The sequence below is a fragment of the Solanum stenotomum genome, chromosome 5 (assembly GCF_019186545.1).
Source record: "Solanum stenotomum isolate F172 chromosome 5, ASM1918654v1, whole genome shotgun sequence".
Taxonomy (NCBI): domain Eukaryota; kingdom Viridiplantae; phylum Streptophyta; class Magnoliopsida; order Solanales; family Solanaceae; genus Solanum; species Solanum stenotomum.
In genome coordinates, this window is record NC_064286.1 from 51,621,788 (window position 1) to 51,643,710 (window position 21,923).

General features: G+C 34.2%; 2 protein-coding genes and 2 long non-coding RNA genes across 10 annotated transcripts in view; 2 read left to right on the top strand and 2 right to left on the bottom strand.

The window, feature by feature from the left end:
- LOC125865721 (disease resistance protein Roq1-like) overlaps positions 1–7,228 on the bottom strand; it is a 94,809-nt gene extending 87,581 nt beyond the window's left edge. For 2 of the 5 annotated variants that reach the window (XM_049545953.1, XM_049545954.1), the window contains exon 1: positions 6,049–7,228. In XM_049545953.1, the coding sequence (XP_049401910.1) occupies positions 6,110–7,117 (1,008 nt within the window). In that variant the 5' untranslated portion in view covers positions 7,118–7,228 and the 3' untranslated portion in view covers positions 6,049–6,109. Of the gene's footprint in view, positions 1–3,701; positions 3,828–4,258; positions 4,330–4,620; positions 4,689–4,887; positions 5,092–5,666; positions 5,757–6,048 lie in introns of those variants that run through there. The other 3 variants (XM_049545952.1, XM_049545951.1, XM_049545950.1) reach the window with 3 other exon arrangements.
- LOC125865728 (uncharacterized) overlaps positions 1–21,923 on the top strand; it is a 204,349-nt gene that overhangs the window by 127,710 nt on the left and 54,716 nt on the right. The window lies entirely within an intron of this gene.
- The window catches only part of LOC125865716 (putative disease resistance protein RGA3), a 185,948-nt gene that overhangs the window by 116,821 nt on the left and 47,204 nt on the right, over positions 1–21,923 (bottom strand). Inside the window, exons 4-5 of one of the 3 annotated variants that reach the window (XM_049545938.1) lie at positions 15,630–16,201; positions 8,220–8,898 (exon numbers count right to left, since the gene is read on the bottom strand). The exons of 1 other annotated variant lie outside the window; for it this stretch is intronic. In XM_049545938.1, coding sequence (XP_049401895.1) covers positions 8,220–8,898; positions 15,630–16,201 — 1,251 coding nt within the window. Of the gene's footprint in view, positions 1–8,219; positions 8,899–9,949; positions 10,044–15,629; positions 16,202–21,923 lie in introns of those variants that run through there. One more of the 3 variants, XM_049545939.1, reaches the window with a different exon arrangement.
- Positions 1–21,923, top strand: part of LOC125865726 (uncharacterized) — a 112,247-nt gene that overhangs the window by 65,138 nt on the left and 25,186 nt on the right. The window lies entirely within an intron of this gene.

Here is a 21,923-nt window from a genome sequence, read left to right on the forward strand (position 1 = left end):
TAAGGCTACACATATTCTCCAATACTAGTTATTTTAATGACAGGAACACTTGGATAATGGCATTATTGCTGCTTGATCCCATATTGTTAATCTCAATACCATAAAATTTAGTTCCGATGCATTCCAGCTTATGAAACCCTACCAGTTCAAGATGCTGAAGGAATTTTAGTTGGCCAAGAGATGGAATTTCTTTGCAACTTCTGCAATTACTTAATTTCAACTTGACCAAATTTGGTAGCGACTCTTCATTGAACCATGAAGGAAATCTAGTACCCAAATATCTCACCACTTCAAATGTTTTCAAGTTAGGATGTAGTTAAAGACCATCCAACACATGCTCAGCATTAATCTCACATCCTTCTGATTCCTGATGGGACCATAAATATGTCAGCTTGTAAATATTTGATTTCTCTTGTAAATATGCTGTTAGAGCTTCTTCTCTACTACGGACCAATTCCAGCTCATTGATACTCAATTCACCTCTAAGGTTATTCAAACAACCTAATTCTTCTATTCGATGGCCTTTCTCCAAACCCACATTGAAATACTGTAGGGTCTGAAGACAAGTCAATTGTCCCAAGTTAAGTGGCATCTAAGACGAAGAATAAGTGTTGGTAAACACTTTTTTTAATCAAAATGCCTGAAATACCCTTTAAGATGTTAACATGATAAAAAGTTGATTAATTTAAGGTTTTTATACTTAAAAAAAAAATTAAAACAAAATAAATTTATATTTTACATCCATAAGTAATAATATTTTCCTATCATTTACATATTTCTTTACCACCACAAATTATTTATAACAACAACAACAACAACAACAACAACAACAACAATAGATGTTAGGGTTAATTCATTATGGGCAATTTGGGAATTGTATAAAAGAATTAAGGGCAAAAAGGTAATATACTTGGTCAACATAAAAGTGTTTTTAAGTTTTTTTTTTTTTTTAAAAAAAGCTCCCCTCACCTAACTTTTAGCTTTTGGCTTAAAATAAGTCATTTCTGACTTAAAATAAATCACTTTGATAATTGTCAAACACTCTAATAAGTCAAAAACTGACTTTTAAGTCAGTTAGACCAGCTTAAAAGCTCATCCAAACAGGCTCTAAGTCTTCTTTTTTTGGTAGTTGTTTGCAGAGAAAAAACCCAAAAATCAAAGTAGTCCCTTATTTTGAAATAGAGCACTAATAGTCCCTTATCTTTGTAATATTTGTGTACTTTTGGTCCTTCTCCAAACTTTTACATATTTTTTAACATTAATTTTATCTACAATTTTATGTATTGAATATTCAATCATCTTTTTATGTATTTTATAGAAATAATAACTCTATTTGTTATATATATTGAGGATCATTTCAATCAAGTGAAATACATGACTAAAATAAAACATTACTTATACATTAAGGACTATTTTGGTCATTTTCTATGTTATTACATCTACTAAATATATAAAAAGATGAGATATTTTTTTTGGTTTTCCACCTGGTGTCCGGGGCCCACATTGGAGCTCTAACTAAATTCGAATCGCAAATTGCAAGTCCCATTCGGGGGTGGCGCTCCCAACAGGATTTTCTTCATATCAGATTAAGGGTGAAACATTCCCACCAGTGCACCACAACCCATGTTGGTATATAAAAAAAATGATTGAACATTCCTTACATAATTTGTGGATAAAATCAATGTCAAAAAAAGGCAAAAGTTTGAAGGTGGACCAAAAATGCAACAAATATTACAAACATAAAAGATTATTAGTGCTTCATGTAAAAACTCAAGGATCACTTAGAGTCTTAACCCAAGGACTGTTTGGACTTCTTCTCGTTGTTTGCATATACAATCATTCAAACAATTATAAAAAATTAAAAAGAAAAAAAAGTCTAAATATATGTGGATGAAAACCAAGTTTGAGCGCGTGAGAGTCTCAAATATGTTACTCCTTCCGTTTAAAAAAGAATGACCTAGTTTCCTTTTTAGTCTGCTTAAAAAGAAAGACCCCTTTCCTTTTTTGACAATACTTTAACTTCAACTTTTCATGTGACATATTTAAGGCCACAAGACTAAAGAGCATTTTGGTACATTTGACATAACTTTAATTTAGACCCACAAGATTAAAAAGTCTTATTTCTTTTCTTAAACTTCGTTCCAAGTCAAACTAGGTCATTCTTTTTTAAACGGAAGAAGTAAAATGGATCTTTTTTCGTCTTATATTCATTTATTTAAGTAGTTTTTAAAATTTGTATTATTTATACAAGTAGTATTTTTTTTTATAAAGGGAAAATGGTTTGATATAGTCCTCAATTTTATCATTTAGAGTTGAAATACTTTTTTTTTTATATAAAAGATTGCTCATATATATCCTTACTAATGCAATAATGACTCATATATACCCTCTCAATTTAAAAGTGACTCATAAATACCCCTATAGTTACAAAAGTGAAAAAGAATAATTTTAAATTTATTTTTTATTTTTTAATTCTTTTAAAAAATTATGTATTTGATATTTTCACACATAAATTATTTTTTGACTTGTTTGATTATTATTATTTGATTTTTTTATTCTTATTTTATTTTTTCATTTTTTAGTGTAAAATCAGATAAAATAAAAAGAAAAAAGTTTGAATAGAAAAGGAGTAAAAAGCTAAAAACATAAATTGAAATTATTAATTTTTTAGCTATATTGTAACTTAGTTTTTATATGTATAAATTTTTTTTGAACATCTATGATAAATTTTACAATAAAATAAGTGAAAATAAATAAATTTGACCATTAAAATATGAAATTCAAATTAGTCAATTATTATAAATAGTCAAAAGAAAAAAATATGTGAGAAAGATTAAATATACCCCTATATATATGAATCATCTTTTTTTAATCCATAAGAATAATTTGTGATTTACATGTTTAAATTATACGCTCTTTTGTGACTTGCAACCCAACTCGCCCATTTGATTTGCCCCTATCCTCATTGTTATTATGCGCAAACACTAGCCAAGATAAATGTCAAGAGGAAAAACACAGCTACATTGAAGAAGCTGTATATGAACTAGGCAATGATGCAACTAGAGGCAGAGCTAGGTGTGGGGATTTGTGGGTTCATACAAACCTAATAGCTTTTTCATAGACTCTGTATTTGTACAAGAAAAATAAATAAATATATATGTATATTAACTTGTGAATCCCTGATAAAATTGATTGATGGAAAGGACCTACAGTTGTGGGTTCGAAACCCCCTCTCTTTTTTTAAAGAAAATTTAGAACCTCCAAACTTTTAATCCTGGCTCGACCTCNACTAGCCAAGATAAATGTCAAGAGGAAAAACACAGCTACATTGAAGAAGCTGTATATGAACTAGGCAATGATGCAACTAGAGGCAGAGCTAGGTGTGGGGATTTGTGGGTTCATACAAACCTAATAGCTTTTTCATAGACTCTGTATTTGTACAAGAAGAATAAATAAATGTATATGTATATTAACTTGTGAATCCCTGATAAAATTGATTGATGGGAAGGACCTACAGTTGTGGGTTCGAAACCCCCTCTTTTTTTAAAGAAAAATTAGAACCTCCAAACTTTTAATCCTAGCTCGACCTCTGGATTTAGAACCTCCAAACTCTTAATCCTGGCTCGACCTCTGGTTGCAGCAGCTAAGTATTAAATTCAAAATGTTTGTTGGAAACAAAAACTCTTTGTACAAAAAGGCATGAACACTGTGCAAGAAAGGCCTTTGCTGCTAAATCTTAGTCATACAAGTAAATAATATCTGACTCTTAAAACATATCCAGAGAAGTCTGCTCCAGTATACCATCTCGACAAGTTCCATCCAAGAATCTGAAACATATGAGACGGTAAAAACTCAGTTTTGGCACACATTTCCTCCAATCCTTGCGTAAGATGAACAGGTATTGCTAAGGACATGTTCAGGGCCAATGAGGCACTCTTTTATGTAAGATTCAAGACATAGCAGTCTTTTTCTTAAATTACAAATGTTTCAAGGAATTATCCTTTGCTGTGAAGCGAAAGTAACAATAAGTGTGAATATATATATGTATAGATTTATCTTTACTATCTAAAGTATAAAAATCAAACCAATATACGATTATTATTAAGAAACTTATATGAATTTACTTAGAATTGTTCCTAGAGAGTTCAAATTACAAACAACAGTAGAAAACCAAAAAAAAAAAAAAAAAAGATAAAAGGTAAATAGGATGTTGTAAAAACAGCATTCTGCAATCTTTTATGAACAAAAACTAACTTACCTTGAATTTTCCAGCTTTGTGCAACCAGAGTCTCCAACGGCACCAATGTCCACAACGTTCCAATCTGTACCCTGAAAATGAAATAGGAAAAACAAAATAATGTTGAAGACTGCAAACATAATCTGGAGAAGTGTCTACTATCAACAGAACCCAAAATGAAATCTGTCTTGCATCAAAGAATCCCGTGTCAGTCGGGACATACATTTTGTCTTTGTATCACAGTGACCTACTAGCTCCATCTAATGAATAGCAGATAGCTCATTAACAGAATTCATTGGCTCGGTCCACAGACACCCTTTACTACCTTAGTCAAAGTACTTGAGTTGATAAACTTGTTAAAAGAATTCGAATTGAAAGTTCACCTAACGTAATTGCCGCCCATAGATTTTGACTTGAAATGCCACAACAACGTTCTAGTATGACCTTGGAACTAATAACCAATGAGAAAAAAATACATAAATATTCATGATTAAACCATATCTTAAAAGTTATATAGATATTCATAAATTTGTTTCAAGTGAAATAGAAAAATGTTTGGAAAACTATAAAAGGAGAATGGAGGAGAATAACTCATGGAAAATAATAATTAAAAATGTTACTCAGAAACTGAAAGAGAAACAGAAACTTACATAGGAGTTAAGCTTCCACCTACTTCAATTTTTGGAATATGGGAAATGTTGGTTGGACCAATACTGGGAGTTTGGGGTAATCCGATTGGTGCAACTTTCTTCTAACTTTGGGGCAGCCTTTAATTTCCAGGTTCCGTGATTTGGTGAGGGCAGAGAATCCCAGTGCAAACGTCCGAACACCACCAGATCACGAAGGGACAACAGCTGCATCAAAGAAACGGGGAAACTACGTTTAGTTGAACACTACATAATTTGCATAAGCAGTAGAAGTATCAAAAGAGGATATATTTATCATTTGATGCATTCTTTAGCAGAATACTTAAAATATGAGGTACTTGATGGGCTGTTCCTCCCTTAACCAGATGTCTCGGGTTTGAGCCTTGGGTATTGAAAAATCCTTGGTGGAGAGTGCTTTACCTCGAATTGGGCCCTACACAGCACGAATTTGGAATAGTCTACTTCCCATGCTTGATAAAAGTAAAGAGAGACATCACTTTAAAACTTTTTATTGCACATGCTTTAAAAACATACAAATAGTTTCACTTAATAATTGTTGGTATCCCCCATTATGAAGAGTAAAATGTTGACAGATATGTTATCGTTACTAATTATTCATGAAAGTGTCCCGTAATGTCTACCGCTGAAGATTTTGTTCTTCAACAAAACAAATGTGGTGGTGGAACATAACCAACCCTGTTTAAACAGTACGAATTGCGTCACGAGAAAAAGTAGTGAAAAAAAAAAGCGCATTCCTCTGACAGGTCTAAATGAAAATTTACCTAAGGTAATTGCCTGCCACTTGTGGATTTTGACTTGATTTACCACAGTGATGTTCAACTAAGTTCAAGCATGACCTTGGAACTAGCAACCTATAAGGAAAAAAAAACATAAAATCTCATGAATAAACCATATCTCAGAAGTAATATAGAGCTATCGTACTTGAAGAATTAGAAGAAGAAGAACAATTTGTTTCAAGTGAACTAGCAGAATGCTGAAAGCATAGATAAGATGCAATTGACTAATAATATTGCATATTTTATGTCAAAACAATTGCAGGATAAATTGTAGTATTAAATTACATACAGAACATCTTTTCAAGAACTAATAGGAAATAATAATTAAAAATGTGACTCGGACACGGAAAGAGAAACAAAGACTTACGCAAGTCCTGAATTATGCTTCGACCAACTTTAACTTTAGGAATATGGGAAATGTTGGACCACTAGGAGTTTGGGCCACTCCGATTGTTGCAACTTTCTTCTAACTTTGGGCAGCCTTTAATTTTCAGGCTCTGTAATTTCGTGAGGTGTCGCATGGCATTTCGGGATGGCAGATGCTCTAGTTTTTCACAGTTAAATAAATCTAACTCTTCCAAAGAAACAAGGTTGCCGAGCCCATCCGACAGAGATTCTAACAATGGACAATCGCGGATGTCCACAAACCGTAATTTGGGCATGGCATCTGAGAAGTCAAGATGTTGTAGCCGTTTGCACCTCACTAGATGTAATGTTTCAAGAGAAATAAGGTTGTCAAGTCTATGAGGAAGAGCCTCGATTCCGAAATCACATATATGGATATGTATTAGGGAAGAGAGTTGCATAAACTGATACGGCACAGAATTCCAGTGCCCAAGTCCGGTCACCGCCAGATTACGAAGGGACAACAGCTGCTGAATGCCATTAAAAATCAATTGGAATGCTTCAAAATCCACCATCTCTGGGAAAGGACCAATTTCCAATACCCTTAACCTGGTAAGACGGTGAAGGCCCCCTGCGGGTATACTAATGAATTTGGGACAATCTGATAAACCCAAATAAAAAAGTGAAGGCATTTCCCACACATGTAAAGGCAAGGAAATTAAGTTGTTACAGCAGCTGACCATAAAAAATCCCAGAGACCGACAATGCTCTAGCATTCCACTTGGTAAACTGGCCAATCCATCACAATCCCATAACTCAAGAGTTTGGAGAGAAGTCAAATAATTCTCTCCACTAGGAACAGGAAAAGAACTGAAATTGGGGCAGAAGTGTATTTGTAAGCTCTTGAGAGAATGGAGATTGTACAAGCTTTGTGGCAAGTTACGAAACTCTCTGCAGCCTGAGACCGTTAGGTTTTGAAGAGAAACGTTGTTGCGTAGCATCTCATCTGGAAAACAAGTGAGCTCTTTCACAGCATAGATACTAAGCTTTACGAGAGATGTCAAGTTGCTGCACAAGTTCAACAATGGCATTTCACTGTCAACTCCTTCAATACTTAATTTATGGAGGATTTCAAATTGACTTGGAGTACTTTTTAACAATGGACAGTTACTAATGCTCAACTTCTCAAGCTCAGGAAACAATCTTACNAGCTCTTTCACAGCATAGATACTAAGCTTTACGAGAGATGTCAAGTTGCTGCACAAGTTCAACAATGGCATTTCACTGTCAACTCCTTCAATACTTAATTCATGGAGGATTTCAAATTGACTTGGAGTACTTTTTAACAATGGACAGTTACTAATGCTCAACTTCTCAAGCTCAGGAAACAATCTTACCCCAATTTCATCTCCCTTCCACTCAATAAGACTAGACATATCCTCCAATATTAGTTCTTTCAGTGACGGGAACACTTGGATATTGCTGCTTGATCCATTATTGTTACCATCAATACCATAAAATCTAGGCCCGATGCTTTCCACCTCGTGGAATCCTAACAGCTCAAGATGCCGAAGCAATTTCAGTTGACCAAGTGATGGAATTTCTTTGCATCTTTTGCAACCACTTAATTTCAACTTGACCAAATTTGGTAGCAAATTTTCACAAAACCATGAAGGAAATTTAGTCCCTAAATAGTCCACTACTGCTAAGGTTTTCAAGTTAGGATGAGGTTGAAGACCATCCAAGACATACTCATCATTGGTTTCACTTCCTTCTAGTTCGTCATGGAACCACACATATGCCAGCTTGTAGATATTCGATTTCTCTTGTAAATATGTTGTTCGAGCTTCTTCTCTATCACCAACCAATTGTAGACCATTGATCGTCAATTCACCTCTTAGGTTTTTCAAATGACCTAATTCTTCTATTTGACGACCTTTCTCTAAACCTACCTTGAAAAACTGGAGGGTTTGAAGACAAGTCAATTGTCGCATCTTAGGTGGCATCTGAAAATGTTTTTCATCAATACACAAAAAACTGCAATAAATGTGCCTCAAATTTATCATATTTCCCATCTCATATGGAAGTTCCTTGAGTGAATCACAGTCATTGATTCTAAATGTTTGCAAATTATAGAGCTCGCAAATAGAATTGGGCAAGGTTGTGATCTTAGTGTTCGAGAGATCAAGATACCTCAAGTATATTAGCTTCCCGATTTTGGCTGACAACTCCTTGATTCCTGAACTGGACAAATTTAAAACTTTCAAGAACTTGAAGCTCAACAACATATCTTCCGAGATATAATTGCTTCTCCAAAACAGTGTGCACAAACGTTCTGGTTCATTTATCTTATCTATTTTATCCCTTGGTGACTCCCATCCAAAGTATCGAACTTGAGAAAGTTTTTCTTCATCATCACCCTTCAGATCAAATAGTTTAGATTTTAAGATATCTCCGGCCAAATCATGCACAAGATCGTGCATCTTACAGTGTGTTATATTGTTAAGCTCATCTAGCTTAACATCTTGCAGCAAGGAATTTTGCAACAAGATTTGAAAAAACTTGTGCCCAACGTCTTCCATCACAGTGGTCTCTTGACATGGACGGAGAAAGCCTTCTGCCATCCATAGTTGGATAAGTTGGTCCTTTTCAAACTCAAAATCTTTTGGAAACATTGCAAAGTAAGCAAAGCATTTTTTCAGTTGTGGAGATGGTAGATAAACATAGCTGAGTTTTAGGATTTTCTTTATGCTATTTTCTCCATTATCATCTTCACCTGCAACAAGGGGGTTGCCATCAAGAATTGCTTGCCATTCATGTTTTTCCTTGTTGTGTAATAGGCCTCCCAACACACTTGCAGCCAACGGCAGACCTTGACACATTTTAACAATCTTATTGCCCATGCTCGCTAATTCTTCTGGAACCCTGCCATCAACAAATGCTTTTTGTTTGAAAATAGACCAACAATGATCTTCTGTTAACTTTCCCAAGATATGAAGATCTGTTGCTACTGTGGATGCCACCCGCTTCATACGAGTAGTCACAAGAATGCAGTTTCCTCTGGATGTATTTATTCCTCTCAACGTGTCAACGAACTGATGCCACGATGTAGAGTCAACACACCACAAATCATCCAGGACTAGGAAATAGTTTTTTCCTCCCAATTCATCTTGTAGCTTCTTAACTATTATATCTCTCCTTTGGACCTCAATTTTCCTCTCTGTCAATGATTCGAGGATTTGTTCAAGAAAGCTCTTCGTTTCAGACATTTCAGGTAGACACAACCAAATTCTCTTTTCAAAGATTTGCTTGACGTGTTCATCATTGTAAATCCTCTTAGCCACAGTTGTTTTCCCTAAACCCCCCATACCCACAATGGGAATGGTGCACAGAACAACATCCTCCTCTTTCATCTTCAAAATTCTCTCCTTTATCTCAGCAACATCCAAATCTCTACCAACAACATCTGAAGCAACTACTAAGGAATCTGTTTCTCGAATTGGTAGTATTTTCCGAGAAGGTACCATGAGTGATTGTAGACCGAGGTCTTTGGCTAACTTATTGATAGCCGTCAACTCTTTATTTATGTTGTTGATTTTTTGAGACATTTTTCTCTTAAAAGCAGTATGAGAAAAGAAACCACTGACCTTTTTCATTGGGCTGTTTCGGATGCTCATCACTTTTGTTTTGAGAGATTCATATCTGAATCGATCAAACACATTTTGAGCATCTTCAGCAACTCTCTCAAGCCTGTTGAGCCATTGTTCGACAGACTGTTGTTTCTCAACTTGTGGTGTTTCAACATCATGAATGAAAGCTTGGATTAAAGATACATTTTGTGTCAACATTTCGAGATCTTTGTTGAAATCCCTTGAGCTGTTGACCTCCTCGATAGTGAGAGAAATCAACTTTTCAAGCAAAACTTGAACAGTAGCACCAATTACAGGATCGGCCATTGTTGTGTTTGCTTCTTCACAAAATCAAAGTCTTGTCAAAGTAATAAGTTTTCTTTTTGCAGAGCACTAAAAGGAAGACAGACAATANTCAATGTCAAAAAATAGACAAAAATTTGAAAGTGAACAAAAAATACACCAATATTACAAACATAAGAGATTATTAATGCTTCAAATAAAAACTCAAGGAACACTTAAACCTTATAAGGGACTGTTTGGACTTCTTCCCGTTGTTTGCATATACAATCATTCAAACAGTTATAAAAAGGAAAAGAAGTCTAAATATATGTGGATGAAAACCAAGTTTGAGCGCGTGAGAGTCTCAAATATGTTAAAATGGATCCTTTTCCTCTTATATTCATTTACTTAAGTAGTTTTTTTAATTTGTTTTATTTGTACGAGTACTTTTTTTTTTTTTTTTGTATAAAGGGAAAAATGATTTGATATACTCCTCAATTTTATCATTTAGAATTGAAATACCTTTTTTTAATATAAAAGATAGCTCATATATACCCTTACTATTACAATAATGACTCATGTATGCCCAGGGTATCAAAAATGAACTCAACCATAGGTAATCCGCCTAGAATTTTAAGGGTTGGACTCAAAATAATTTGAATTGGGTTTAATCTCAACCCATTCAAGTCTAACTCATTTTAAGAGAATCCTCAAGTGAGCCCAATTCAATCTCCAATTTCAACCCGTTTTAAAACTTTTTATTGAGATATGTTCCTATATTGAAGGTATGAATTATTATCTATTTAACATCTTTTAAGATTTATCTATCCATTTGTTACTTTTTAAAAAAAAATTCTTGAGCTGAAATTCAAATTGTGATTATAAAAGTTAAATATTAATCTGTTAAAATTATTGAGATTAATCGGGTCAAATTGGGCGGGTCAAGACCCAACCCCTTTTTTTAGCCCATTTGACCCCAAAGCAAACTTGGACGGGTCAAGACCCAACCCGATTTCTATTTCAACCCATTTTAGTATCTCCAATTTCAATTAAACCCGTCCATTTGACACCCCTAGCCCTTACTATTACAATAATGACTCATAAATACCCTCTCAATTTAAAAGTGACTCATATATATCCCTAATTCTCTATCGTTACAAAAGTGAAAAAAATAATTTTAAATTTATTTTTTTAATTTTTAATATTTTTAAAAAATCATGTATTTGATATATTTCACACATAAATTTTTTTTGAGTTCTTTGATTATTATTATTTGATTTTTTTATTCTTATTTTTTTTTTCATTTTTAGTGTAAAATCGGATAAAATAAAAAGAAAAAAGTTTGAATGGAAAAGGATTAAAAAGCTAAAAAATAAACTAATTTTTTGTAGCTATATTGTAATTTAGTTTTTATATGTATAAAAAAAATATTTGAGACATTTATAATAAATTTTACAGTAAAATAAATGAAAATAAATAAATTTGACCATTAAAATACTAATTCAAATTAGTCGATTATTATAAATGGTCGGAAAAAAAAAACAGGTGAGAAAGATTAAATATACCATATATGAATCATCTTTTTTGAATCCATGAGAATAATTTGTAATTTACATCTTTAAATATAATGTCATCAATTTACACATTCACTAATATTTTGTGCAGCTTTTGACAATTTACTCATGAATTTTTCACGATCTTGTAAGCACGGGTCATGACAATACACTCTTTTGTGACTTGCAAATCAACTCACCCATTCGATTAGGCTACCCTCATTGTTTATTATGCGCAAACACTCGCCAAGATAAATTTCAAGAGGAAAAGCACAGCTACATTAAAGCAGGGCGGACCTAGTATTTTCTTTAAGGGCAGGGGGTGTAGTAAAAGAATAGCCAAGATGAATTTGAAGAGGAAAAGAACAGCTACATTAACTGATTAAAGAAGATGTATATGAACTAGGCAATGATGCAGCAGCTAAGCATTAAGTTCAAAATGTTTGCTGGAAACAAAAAACTCTTTGTACAAGAAGGCATGAACACTGTGCAAGAAAGGCCTCTGCTGTCAAATCTTAGTCATACAAGTAAATAATATCTCCTCTCCAGTTTCCGCCTAATGTAATTTCCCTGGCTAATCACGACACTTAAACACATCTAAGAGAAGTCTGCTTCAGTATACCATCTCGACAAGTTTCATGCCATTGTTTCATTCAAGAATCTGAAACATAGGAGACGGTAAAAAGTCAGTTTTAGTAGCACAGCAACCTCCTAACTTCATCTTATGAATAGTTCATGAACAGAATTCAATGGCTCGGTCCACGGATACCCTTTACTACCTGACCAAAGTACCTGACCTGATATTGAGTTTACGCTTCTATTGTATAGAAAAGAAGAAAAAATAGATTTCAAGTGAACATCCAAAAGGGGAAGTCTAGAACATGGTACTTGTTGGTTGGTTGAACTACTCATTCATTATTTACCCAAAACTACTTGTTAGTCTTTTTATTTTCATTAACTCGTAGAAAAAGGTTACATATTATCAAAAGACACCCATACATAAAAGAATAGTTTCACTAGGGCAAATGAACGACTGTGTACTAAATTATTTTTACTTAATAGTTGTTGGTATATATCCATGTTATGAAGAGTAAATGTTGAGAGATTATGTAGTCAGTAGTCTTTACCAAATGCTCATGAGGAAAAAAAAAGGGAGTGCAAAGAAAAACTTGACAAAATTATTACAGAATTCTAAATGGAATTTCACCTAATGTAATTGCTGCCCATGGATTTTGGCTTAAAATGCCACAACAACGTTCTAGTGTGACCTTCGAGCTAATAACCTATGAGTAAAAAATACATAAATATTCATGATTAAACCATATCTTAAAGTAATATAGATATTCATAAATTTGTTTCAAGTGGAATAGAAAAATGTTTGGAGAATGGAGAAGACTAACTCGTGGAAAATAATAATTAAAAAATGCGACTCGGAAATTGAAAGAGAAACAGAGACTTACTCAAGCACTGATATAGGGGGATTCTACCAACTTCAATTCTTTGAATATGGGAAATGTTGGACCACTGGGAGTTTGGGCCACTCCGATTGGTGCAACTTTCTTCTAACTTTGGGCAGCCATTAATTTGCAGGCTCTGTAATTTCTTGAGGTGTCGCATGGTATCTCTAGATGGCAGATACTCTAGTTTCTCACAGTTTTCTAAATGTAACAGTTCCAAAGTAACAAGGTTGCCAAGCCCATCCGACAGAGCTTCTAACAATGGACTTTCATAAACAAACAGATATTGTAATTTGGGCATGACATATGAGAAGTCCAGGTTCTGTAGCCGTTTGCACCTCAGTAGCATTAATGTTTCAAGAGAAGTAAGGTTGCCAAATCTATGAGGAAGAGCCTCGATTCCGAATCCACATATATGGATCGCTGTTAAGCCAGAGAGTTGCATAAATTGATAGGGCAGAGAATCCCAGTGACCATGTCCATACACCGTCAATGTACGAAGGGACAGCAGCTGCTGAATGCCATTAAAAATCAATTGGAATGCCTCAAAATCCACCATCTCTGAGAAAGGACCAATTTTCAGTTCACTTAACTCAGTGAGATGGTCAATACCCCCGGAGGGTAAACTAATCAATTTGGGACATCGTGATATATTCAAATAGGAAAGTGAAGGCATTTCCCCCACATGTAAAGGGAATGAAACTAAATTGTCACAGCAGCTGACACTCAAAGTTTCCAGAGACCGACAATGCTCTAGCATTCCACTTGGTAAACTGCTCAATCCTTCACAATCCCGTAACTGAAGATGTTGGAGGGAAGTCAAATAATTCTCTCCACTGGGAACAGGAAAGGAATTGAAATTGGCGCACCTGGTTATCTTTAAGGTCTTAAGAGAATGGAGATTGTACAAGCTTTGTGGCAATTCATGAAACTCTCCGCAGCCTGAGACCACTAGGTTTTGAAGAGAAACCTTGTTGCGAAGCATCTCATCTGGAAAACAAGTGAGCTCTTTAATATCATGGACACTAAGCCCTACGAGAGATGTCAAGTTGCTGCACAAGTTCAACAATGGCATTTCACTGTCAACCATGACAATCTCTAATTCACGGAGGATTTCAAATTGATTCGGAGTGCTTTTTAACAATGGACAGTTACTAATCGTCAACTTCTCAAGCCTAGGAAACATTCTTACTCCAACTTCATCTCCTTTCCACTCAATAAGGCTAGACATATTGTTCAATTCTAGTTCTTTCAATGACGGGAACACTTGGATATTGCTGCTTGATCCATTATTATTAACATCAACACCATAAAATGTAGGTCCGATGCATTCCAATTCAAGGAATCCTATCAGCTGAAGATGCCGAAGGGATTTCAGTTGGCCAAGTGATGGAATTTCTTTGCACCTTTTGCAACCACTTAATCTCAACATGACCAAATTTGATAGCATTTTTTCACTGAACCATGAAGCAAATTTAGTCCCTAAATAGTCCACAACTTCTAAGGTTTTCAAGTTCGGATGTGGTTGAAGACCATCCAACACATGCTCATGATTGATCTCACAGCCTTCTGGTTCATCATGGGACCATGAATACACCAGCTTGTAGATATTTGGTTTCTCCTGTAAATATGCTGTTCGAGCCTCTTCTTTATTTCCGACTAATTGTAGACGTTCGATCGTCAATTCACCTCTAAGATTTTTCAAACAACCCAGTTCTTCTATTCGACGACCTTTCTCTGAACCTACATAGAAAAACGGCAGCGTCTGAAGACTAGTCAATTGCCCCATATTAAGTGGCATCTGAAAATCTGATTCGAAAAAATGGTAGCAGCATATGTGTCTCAAACTTATCATATTTGCCATTTCTTCTGGAAGCTTCCTGAGTGGATACCAGCTGCTATAGAATCTCAAAGTTTGCAAATTGTAGAGCTTGCATATGGAGTTGGGAAGGTCGTTCATCTCAGTATTGGAGAGATCAAGATATCCGTCGTTCATCTTAGTATTGGAGAGATCAAGATATCTCAAGTATATTAGCTTGACGATTGAGGCTGACAACTCCTTGATGTCTGACCCGGACAAATTTAAAACTCTCAAGAACTGAAAGCTCAATAGCATATCATCAGATATATTGCTCTTCCAGAACAATGTGCACAAACGTCCTGGCTCATATATCTTATCTATTTGATCACTTGGTGATTCCCATCCAAAGTATCGAACTTGAGAAAGATTTTCTCCTCCGACACTCTTTTGATCAAATAGTTTAGACTTAAAAATATCTCCAGCCAAATCATGCACAAGATCATGCATCTTACAGTGTGTTATATTGTTGTACTCATCTAGATTAACATCCTGCAGCAAGGAATATTGTAACAAGAGTTGGAAAAACTTGTTCCCAACGTCTTCCATCACAGTGGTCTCTTGACATGGACGAAGAAACCCTTCTGCCATCCAGAGTTGGATTAGTTGGTCCTTTTCAAACTTAAAATCTTTTGGAAACATTGCAAAGTAAGAAAAACATTTCTTCAGATGTGGAGATGGTAGATAATCATAACTGAGTTTTAGGATATTCTTAATGCTATCTTCAGATGCAACAAGGGAGCTGCCATCAAGAATTGCCTGCCATTCATGTTTTTCCTTGTTACAAAAGAGGCCTCCCAACACACTAGCAGCCAAAGGTAGACCTTGACACATTTCAACAATCTTGTTCTCCACACTCAGTATTTCCTCCGGAACTTCCCCATCAACAAATGCTCGTTGTTTGAAAATGGACCAACACTGATCATCAGTTAATTTCCCCAACTTATGAAGATCTGCTGCTACTATGGATGCCACCTGCTTTGAACGAGTAGTCACGAGAATGCAGTTTCCTCTGGATGTATTTATTCCCCTCAAGGTGTCCAAGAACTCGTGCCACAAAGTATAGTCAACACGCCACAAATCATCCAGGACAAGGAAATACTGTTTTTCTCCCAATGCATCTCGGAGCTTCTTGACTATTATATCTCTGCTCTGGACCTCAACTTTCCTCTCTGTCAATGATTCGAGGATCAGTTCAAGAAAGCTCTTAATTTCAGACATTTCAGGTAGACACAACCAAATTCTCTTTTCAAAGTGTTTCTCGATGTGTTGGTCATTGAAAATCCTCTTAGCCAGAGTAGTTTTCCCTAAACCCCCCATACCGACTATGGGAATGGTGCACAGAACAGCATCCTTTCTCATGTTCAAAATCTTCTCCTTTATTTCAGCAACATCTTTGTCTCTACCAACAACATCTGAAGGAACTACTGCAGAATCTGTTTCTCGGATTTGTAATATTTTCCGAGAAGGAACTGTCAGTGATTGGAGACCGAGGTTGTTGGCTAACTGATTGATATCCCTCAACTCTTCATTGATCTTATTGATTTTTCGAGACATTTTGTACTTGAAAGCAGTATGAGAAAAGAAGTGACTGACCTTTTCCATTAGTTTGGCTCGGTTGTTCATCACTTTTGCTTTGATAGATTCATATGTGAATTTGTCAAACACATTTTCAGCATCTTCAGCAATTCTCTCAAGCATCTTGAGCCATTCTTCCACAGCCTTATCTTCGACTTGTCGTCTTTCAGCATCATGAATGAAAGCTTGGATCATGGTTACATATCTTGACAGCATTCTGAGATTTTTCTTGCAGTTCCTTAAACTTCTGGCCTCCTCAATTGTGAGAGAAAGTAGCTTCTCAAGCACAACCTGAACAGTAGCACCAATTACAGGGTCGGCCATTGTTGGTTTTTCTCCTTAATTCACACAAAGTCGTCTTCTTCCTCTACACCAAAGTTTTTGCACAAATCTTCTTTTGCTAGTTGTTTGCCCACCACTAAAAAAAAGAATAATCCTATCACTAAAGTAAAGAATAATTCAAATAAAGAATAGCTTTAATTTTGGGTGGTCGTTGTGTTACTTTTTATTTCTAATGAATGGCAGTCACTTTTCATTATGATTTTGAATAATGCAACCTAATCATCACATTTCTCGTATCATATAAAAATGGAAATAAAAAAAAGATTGAAAATTGAAATATCATAATAATCTTATAAAGTTGAGTTACTTCATTAATGTCATTAAAAATAGAAATAAATTATTACTTTATAAACTCTAAAAACTAAATTATGTCTAATTAATTAAATATTAAATAAATCATATCATATTATGTTAACTAAATACTAAATAGTATATCATATTATACTACATATTAAATAGTAATCATATCACATTACAAAGAAAAAAATATATATATCTAAATGTTGGATTGTCATTTTTGCCATATGATAAATTAGATAACTAATTACATTAAGTAATATTATTTTTCCCCTTAAGTTAAAAAACATCTGTTAAATAATTTTTTCAATTATATGAATTGATCGTGATTTGGGAATGGAGAAGTGGTACTTTAATGCTCGCACAAGTGACATTCATGTTATACAAAATTAATTGTTTTAAATTCAAAGATTTTTTTTCATCTCTATAGAACTTTTACAATTCCTATTTTTATTTTTTATTTTTCTTAACTAATTGGATTTTCAAATTTTAAAACTTTTAAATTAATAACCTAATTGTTAATACAAAGATTAGTAGAATTTGACTATATATATATGTTAAAAGGAATTTTAAAGAACAACATCAAGAAACACTATATAAAGATAACAAATGATTTCCATTTTTTTTAAAAAAAATAAAAGGCCAAAAGGCCTGAATTAGAATACAAATTACTTGAATGAGTACCTTTTAATAAATAATTATTGATTTTAGCGATAGGGAAAATTGTATAAAACAGCAAACTGTTAATTCAAATTAAATGTTATAGCCATAGTTTCTTTTATTTGTAATTCGCAGCAAACATTTCATGTTTTTTGCCACATCCCATTTGTATATCGAAATATAAAAATGCAGGACCCATTTGTATACCGAAATATACAAATGTAGGATCCATTTGTAGACCAAATTATACAAATGCAAGACCCATTTGTATACCGAATTATACAAATGCAGGACCCATTTGTATACCGAAATATACAAATGTAGGACCCATTTGTATACCGAAATATACAAATGCTGGACCCATTTGTATACCGAAATATACAAATAGACCCAATTACATATATTTTTTTTTATGTATATGTAAACCTAAAATTTAACTTTCACATATAGCAAACATAAAAATCATATTTGTATGTTATAGCTATAGTTTGTATAATTGTGCTCCATAGCAAACTTTATGTTTGCTATGACTATTTATCTATATATTTCAGTATACATATACATAAAAAATATGTATTTGGGTCTATTTGTATATTTCGGTATACAAATGGGTCCTGCATTTGTATATTTCGATATACAAATAGATCTTGCATTTGTATATTTCAGTCTATTTGTATATTTCAATATACAAATGGGTTCTGCATTTGTATATTTTGGTATACAAATGGGTCCTGCATTTGTATATTTTGGTATACAAATGGGTTCTGCATTTGTATATTTCGGTATACAAATGAGTCCTGCATTTGTATATTTCGGTATACAAATGGGATGGCAAAAAAAAAAAAGGATGTTTGTTGCGAATTACAAATAAAATAAATTATGGCTATAACATTTAATTTGAATTAATAGTCTGCTATTTCATACAATTTTTCCTACTTTTATTTCTTAACATTTATAGCAATATATAACAATATTGTGATAAATTTGCTATATGTATTAAAAGTAAATTATGTATGTAATATGTATGTATTATAACTGTTTGAAAATATATTCCGTTTTTTTTTTTAAGAAATTGACACATTGTATTATAAGTGTATTAAAATGTGTAATAAATGTATTATCCATCAATAAAACTTTTATTATATGTGTGTTATAAATTGTTCTCTGTAATATATATTAAAATTGTATTATAAATATATTTAAAGTGATCAAGAGAAAAAAAATGTTATGGCAATAAATAGTAAATATTTTCTTAATATAATATATTTATGTAAGTTTTCAACTATGTACATCAAATGGGGTTAGACCCAAGTCATAACGACCCGGTCCAACCAGAAAACAACAAAGCAAAAGAAAAGAGCAAAAATTAAAGAAAATCAAAGGTTAAAGAAACTCTAGAAATGAAAATGGAAAGTGGTAGCTAAGGAGTTCCTGTCTTCCTGGACTTCATCGGCCAAAACCAGAGAATAATTTTGACATAATACATAAATATTACCCTTAACTTGACGTCAGTTATCAACTATGACCTTTAACTTTGTGTTTGCATAATTAGACACTTAAACTTGAATAAAATTGAACAAATAGACACATTAATCCCACATGGCACCCTACATGGTAATTTTTTGTCCTACGTAGTGTATTATGACATGTAGGACACATGTGTCTCCTTGTTCAATTTTATACAAGTTTAAGTGTCTACTTGTTCACACTTAAAGTTAGAGGTAATAGTTGTTCGGTGAAGAGAAGTTAAGGGTCATGATTATGTATTATGCCAATAATTTTTGTGACGTTTAGAACCTCACAAAAATATCAATATCCCCTTCCATGAAAGTGCAGCTACATCTGAAGATCACGAATTCCTTGAATTTTCCAGCTTTGTGCAAACTTGGTAAAAGAATTCTAATTGAAAGTTCACCTGACGTAATTGCCGCCCATGGATTTTCACTTGAAATGCCACAACAATGTTCTAGTATGACCTTGGAACTAATAACCAATGAGAAAAAAATACATAAATATTCATGATTAAACCATATCTTAAAAGTAATATAGATATTCATAAATTTGTTTCAAGTGGAATAGAAAAATGTTTGGAAAACTATAAAAGGAGAATGTAGGAGAGTTACTCATGGAAAATAATAATTTAAAATGTTACTCAGAAACTGAAAGAGAAACAGAGACTTACAAAGGAATTAAGCTTCCAACAACTTCAATTTTTGGAATATGAGAAATGTTGGTTGGACCACTAGGAGTTTGGGCTACTCCGATTGGTGCAACTTTCTTCTAACTTTGGGCAGCCTTCAATTTCCAGGTTCAGTATTTGGTGAGGGCAGAGAATCCCAGGGCAAACGTCCAAACACCACCAGATCACGAAGGGACAACAGCTGCATCAAAGAAACGGGGAAACTACGCTTAGTTGAACTTGAAAAATCTTTGGTGGGAAGTGCTTTACCTCGAATTGGGCTCTACACGACTCGAATTCAGAATAGTCGACTTCCTATGCTTGATAAAAGTATAGAGAGACATCACTTTAAAACTTTTTGTTGCACATGTTTTAAAAACAAACAAATAGTTTCACTTAATAATTGTTGGTATCCCCCATTATGAAGAGCAAAACGTTGACAGATTATGTTGTCGTTACTAAATATTCATGAAAGTGTCCCTTAATGTCTACGGCCAAAGATACTGTTCTTCAACCAAACAAATGTGGTGGTGGAACCAGTGGCGGAGGCAGGAATTCTATCAAGGGGGTTCAAATAAAGAGCAAAACGTTGACAGATTATGTTGTCGTTACTAAATATTCATGAAAGTGTCCCTTAATGTCTACGGCCAAAGATACTGTTCTTCAACCAAACAAATGTGGTGGTGGAACCAGTGGCGGAGGCAGGAATTCTATCGAGGGGGTTCAAATAAAAAAAAAGTTGTTGCCTGGAATCGAACCCGTGACCCAAAGCTCACATAGGCTGAATCCTGACCCCCATAAACCACTGAGCTACTCCTTTGACATATGCTCAGGGGGTTCAATTTTAAATATATACACGTACACAAAAAAATTGATCTTATATATATAGTGTAATTTTTTTTCCGAGGGGGGTCGGATGACCCCCTGGACACACTATAGATCCGCCCCTGGGTGGAACATAACCAACCCCGTTTAAACAGTAAAAATTGTGTCATGAGAAAAAAGTAGTGCAAAAAAACGCATTCCTCTAACAAGTCTAAATGAAAATTTACCTAACGTAATTGCCTGCCACTCATGGATTTTGACTTGATTTACCACAGTGATGTTCAAGTATGACCTTGGAACTAGTAACCTTTAAGGAAAAAAAAACATAAATTTTCATGAATAAATCGTATCTTAGATATACCTTACTTGAAGAATTATAAGAACAACAACAATTTGGTTCAAGTGGACTAGCAGAATGCTGAAAGCATAGATAAGATGCAGTTGACTAATAATTTTGCATTTTTTTCATGTCAAAATAATTGCAGGAGATAGTATTAAATTATGTATACAGAACTTCTTTCTAGAACTCATAGAAAATAATAATTAAAATGCAACTCAGACACGGAAAGAGAAACAGAGACTTACGCAAGTCCTGAATTATGCTTCGACCAACTTTAACTTTAGGAATATGGGAAATATTGGACCACTGAGAGTTTGGGCCACTCCGATTATTGCAACTTTCTTCTAACTTTGGGCAGCCTTTAATTTTTAGGCTCTGTAATTTCTTGAGGTGTCGCATGGTATCTCTAGATGGCAGATACTCTAGTTTTTCACAGTCCTGTATAATTAAATCTTCCAAACAAACAAGGTTGCTGAGCCCATCCGACAGAGCTTCTAACAAGGGACAATTATAGATGTTCAGATACTGTAATTTGGGCATGACATCTGAGAAGTCCACACATTGTAGCTGTTCGCAACTCGCTAGCATTAAACTGTCAAGAGAAGTAAGGTTGCTAAATCTATGAGGAAGAGGCTTGATTCCGAAATCACATAAATTGATTAGTGTTAGGGAAGAGAATTGCATAAGCTGATAGGGCAGAGAATCCCAGTGCAAATGTCCGTACACAGACAATGCACGAAGGGACAACAGCTGCTGAATGCCATTAAAAATCAATTGGCATGCCTCAAAATCCACCATCTCTGAGAAAGGACCGATTTCCAATGCCACTAACCCAGTGAGACGGTGAAGGCCCCCTGAGGGTACACTAATCAATTTGGGACATTCTGATATATCCAA